Genomic DNA, 5000 nt, shown 5'->3' with positions numbered 1-5000 from the left:
ATTGATAAGCTACCCAACTGGTGGATTGGAGGATTTAATTAGCTTTGCAACTCAACGCTAGAGTTGCAATGACTTGTGTTTGAATGAAAATAAATTAGCACTCACCCCTTCTTGCCCTTGTTGAACTGTGCTCTCTGCTGAATAAGCAGACATAAGCTTTTATTAGTTTGAGATTAATGTGTTTGTTTTGATTATATTACAAGCCCACTCAAATAAGCACAGGTTGACAACCTTATAAAATAGACTTGATCATAAAAAACCAATGAGAGGGCACCCAAATGGCTGACAAAAATAGGATTGAAACCTTATATTAGATAGGAAAACTGTTGACAAAGAAATGCAAGTCTACTGGACCAAAAAAATTCCATTGGCATTTGCGATAGGCCTATCAAATGAACAGTTACGTTTGACATCAGCAGCACAAGTCACAACTGCCAATGAGGTTAAGTTTAAAGTATTGCTTTCAGACTGAAACTGGGCTTAGGACATCTTTCTACTTGCTAGTACTCAGGTCCTTCAACTTCATATTCTAGTCACCCATTTTCTATGATTACACATCCCCCAGACTTTGGCCTCGTCAGATTGTTGTTAACACCCTCCTTGATCAGCATGATTCTTTAATGAACACTCAGTCACATCCAATAGAGGCAAATTCACTGCATGTTTATGCATTCACCTGGCTGGGTTTCCATAGGAGACTGACCATCAACATTGTTCATCTGAAGATGACAACAATGGAATTAGTTGTTTATTCAGTCAAATGTGCATTCCCAACAAAACTAAAAACATGTGTTAACATAAAAGAAGGTACGTCTTTTTGAGGATAAAGCATGTAGACTGTGATGTTTGAGTATAGAACACAAGGACACTCTTATCTTATGCACATAGTGTAGCAATTATACAGAACCCACAAATGTTTTGCCACAACCTCTATTTCTAATATGCTAGAAATAATGACTTTCAAGTGTTTGTTGTTTCTGTTAGTTGTACTACTCTGGTTTGGAGAAATTAAAAAGTTCCAATTCACAGACCCAACGGTCCAAAACTCCTGTCCAGTGTCTTCTTCATTGGATAATCCAAACGTATTTTGGCTAGTTGGTAAGCATTTGCTGACCAACCAGCCAAAAAGGGAAAGGGTGTGCCAATAATAGTAATTTCAATTACTATAATGTTAAAACATCCTTACCTTTTATTACGCAATTTGCAAGATAGCATTATTTACTACCAAGACCAGACAATTTTGAGTCTTTTCTATAGTCAGGCAAATTTAAACAATAATAATTGTTTCTTTGCTCCCAGGAGGGAAGAAAAATCTGAATAACAAAGCATTTTGACAAAGCATTCCGGTCTCAGTAGTAAAATGATGTCATCAAGCACATGGCCTGTTAGATGCAACCGTGACAGTGATTAAAAATATGAAATGTTTGTAACAAAACAAGCTTTAAAATGGACTGATGATGAGCCACACACAAACAGGAAAGGATGTATCCATGGAGAGGAAAGCAATGAGTGCAAAGTAAAATTGCGGTGCATGCTAAGAAACATACTTAACTAAAGAACAACTGGCCGGTCAAAGTGCAGTTCTTTATTTGAGAAACTATGTATATACTATCAATTACCAGTGAAAGAATATCCCTAAAGGGCTGCAGCGTGCTGTCCAAATCTGAACTGTCTGGATCTCTATCTGAAGCAAGGGTATAGAAATTCATATTATATCAGATCCATTCTGAAATTCCCTGACATAACTGTTATTACATAGTCACATTAAACGTTACATAGCAAATGACTAATTTCACCTTTTTTTTTTTTCACATTTTTGATATTAACTTTTGCAGAGATAACACTGGTCCAGTAAAACTGTGACAAACTATTTTTTGTAATTCACTCAGTTTCACAAACATTGGCACTGCTCTCCATTTTCACATTCAATTTCATGTCAGATAGCAAATTAGATCACCTTGTTGACAACCTCTTAGCCCATTATCCCTGAAACTGAATTTTTTGTGAGATTGGCATGCTTCCTGCAAAACTCCAGAAATGTCTTAGTTTCATTTTGTCACTGAAATAGGAGTGCACAGCCTTTTACTGAATTTGCAAAAAATATTATCCATTTTGGCATGTGCATGTTGCCAACCAAGACAAGCGTCCAACAAATTATTATTTATGATAATTCTTCAACGTTATAATTTTGACCACCTGGGTCAGGAGGACCGAAGGCAAGGAGATACTTGTGAATGATACGAAATCACTGGCCAGGGGTAAGTTAGGTTTTGTGTCCAAGAGTACTGAGTAAAATTGTGAGCCAATTTGTTTCGAAAATGGTTCTACCATCCAAACCACAACTTCCTACACTATATCAGGTTCGATGAGACTTCTTATGCAATATACAGTTTTGGTAAGTGATAATATATGGCTATAAGACACACCCCAAGTTCAAAACAAATTTAAGGCTAAAAGTTGAATTTTCCTTGAAAAAAAACACTCTGAGTCTTATAGCCGAGAAAATACATTATTTAATGCAGTACAAGCCGTGGTAAAGGTCAAAATTCGCCAACTCTGTTCCCTTTGGGTCATGGCATTTGTTTCAGCTTCACACCCATGGATTTTTATCATTTTCTAACACAGATTTCATATTGATGAAATGATTTCAATCGCCTGGAGAAATTCAAAAAGTGTGGCAACTAAACGAAAAAATTAATGCTAATTATTTGAGATGAACCCACTTGCCACAAGTCATGCCTTAAATTGGGGGATTACCACACCTCTTTCATTCACAAAACCTTCTTTTCGTTACGGTAATAACTTGCCGCATTCCAAGATTTTGTTTCCATTTTTTGGAAAGAAAGTTAGCTTGAATCAATGAATAACTTTAATTTGACTGTATAAAACCAAATTTGTGAAAAAGTAGCCCTGAAAAGTTTAAGTATAATTATGCTGCAACATGTGATTGATATTTCTGTCAAGTGACATGTCAGAACATTGAGTCACACTCCCGCCAATGCAGGCATGTACTACTCTGCAGTGCATTATGCGAACAAGGGCTGCTACATGTAAAGGTAAAGGTACACCTTATTTAACATTGGTAGTTCCTTTACCCTCGAGAGACAGGGTATTCTCTATTGCATGTACAAATGATACAAAGCATCTTCGTGATTCTGATAAAGGATTACGATTTTTAATCAAGAATGGCAATAGCAAGATGAATTTATCAACAACGCTTTGTCTATTCAATTTCAACTTTTTACTAACGTTAACACAATAAATCACACATAGATACAACCTGCATTTAGCAAAGGCACAAGCACAAATATATTCATCCCTAAAACTTCTCTCTTAATGCGCCGATCAACTTCAACATCCCCCCCCCCCCCCCCGGGGCATTTGAGCTTTTGAAGATTGGATCGTTCAAATTCCCGCCTCCTCAGGCCAAAATGGTGTTCAAATGCCCTACCCCACCGTCGGATTTGTCTGTTATACCCTACTAAAGAACAATCGTCGTCGGCTCCTCCCGTCTTTAATAAAGACCTTTCAAAGACCTTTTTTGTAAGCCGTTCACAAATGCTACATCTGTTCCTTTAAACTCTCCCATCTTGTCCAAACACATGTTTTATAGCTGTTAGGGACTTCGGCACCCGTAAAAAAATCATTTGCAACCTGACACTTCCGCTTCAATTTTCCCCACCCAAAGGTCAAATTCCCCACTCCCTGGGAACAGAAGATAGTAAAATGCCCAGGGTTTGCCCGGAAAGGGAAGGGGGGGGGGGGGAAGGGGTGTTGAAGTTTCGACTTGATCGGCACATAATTGTTGATCTAATGAAGCAATTGAAAAGATCGCTGGTCTGCAAGTTTTGTGTTAATTTGTCAAGTTGCGTCAACCAAGGCATCCGCCGCAGCTTCGGATTAAATTTAGGACTTGTGTGCTTGAAGAAGCTGTGATCTTCAAACCACAGGAAAGTTGCTGAATTATCTTTCTTTTCTCTACTACAAAGTGGACGGTTGGTGCAATTTAAAGGCTTGCGCTCCTTTCGCATTGTTGCTTGTCAGGTCAATTCAAGCAGCAGCCAACCAAATAAAAAACCCTCTTGTTAATGTTTCCGGTGTTAAATGTCAAAACTTTGCAATGATTCGATGCCATCAAAAGTCTTTGGTGTGATATGCAGATGATATAATTATCAGTGCTTATGTTGATTATAGATCGGCACCTGGAGTCTTAAATCGACTTCTTCAAGCTGATGTTGGTAAAGTTGCACAATGGACAACAGGCAACAAAATGGTACTTAACGAGTCCAAAACTAAAACCATGTTAGTAGCTGGCAAACGTCTACATAAGAAGATGAGCAGCACCTCACTCACTATACACGTCAACTCAGTCGAACTCGAACAAGTCCAGTCTCAAAAACTGTTAGGTGTAATTATTGACACTCAGCTTATAAGTTTTAAGAAGCTAACACAGCCTATTGCTGTTTTGAAAAAAAAATAGGGCGTTATTTGATGGTGATGTATGGCTCTAGTGGGTTTCCACATCTGTTGATAATTTAAATTAGGTTTTCAGGCTGCGGGAGCATGCCGTTTTTCTGAATGCTGACACTAGAGCAAATAGTGTTGATCTTTTTAGAGAACTTAATTGGCTACCTTTTTCACGAAGCTAAGATTAATAAATGCCCATTAGTTTACAAACGTTTCAATGGGGTGTGTCCCAATTATATGTTACGCAAACGAAATATCGACGTACGTTCTAGCTAGTGAAAGACAAAATAGATATGGGTCTTTGAATTTAATTTGTCCAAAGTATAAAAGAGAATTAGAAGTTGCTAGGACTTTTGAAGTACATTTGTATCAGCCACTAGGTTTTGGTATTCACTTCCCAATGAAATTAAGAGTATAGCTCTAGTTTTGAAATTTATATAAGTACTTTTTTGCAGTCCTATAAAGATGTTCATCACTTTACTACTATCTTACCTAGGCTATTCTTGTTTTATATTCATATATTTTATATTAAT

At 37.4% G+C, this 5000-nt stretch overlaps 1 protein-coding gene across 1 annotated transcript in view; it reads right to left on the bottom strand.

Annotated features, from left to right (window-relative positions):
* The window catches only part of LOC138001634 (protein NLRC5-like), a 353269-nt gene that overhangs the window by 312664 nt on the left and 35605 nt on the right, over positions 1-5000 (bottom strand). Inside the window, exons 10-12 of the mRNA XM_068848151.1 lie at positions 1620-1684; positions 677-719; positions 106-137 (exon numbers count right to left, since the gene is read on the bottom strand). Of these exons, the coding sequence (XP_068704252.1) occupies positions 106-137; positions 677-719; positions 1620-1684 (140 nt within the window). The remainder of the gene's footprint in view (positions 1-105; positions 138-676; positions 720-1619; positions 1685-5000) is intronic.

The sequence above is a fragment of the Montipora foliosa genome, chromosome 1 (genome assembly GCF_036669935.1).
Source record: "Montipora foliosa isolate CH-2021 chromosome 1, ASM3666993v2, whole genome shotgun sequence".
NCBI lineage: Eukaryota > Metazoa > Cnidaria > Anthozoa > Scleractinia > Acroporidae > Montipora > Montipora foliosa.
The sequence above is the reverse complement of the archived record's forward strand: the minus strand, read 5'-3'. Positions and strand labels throughout refer to the sequence as shown.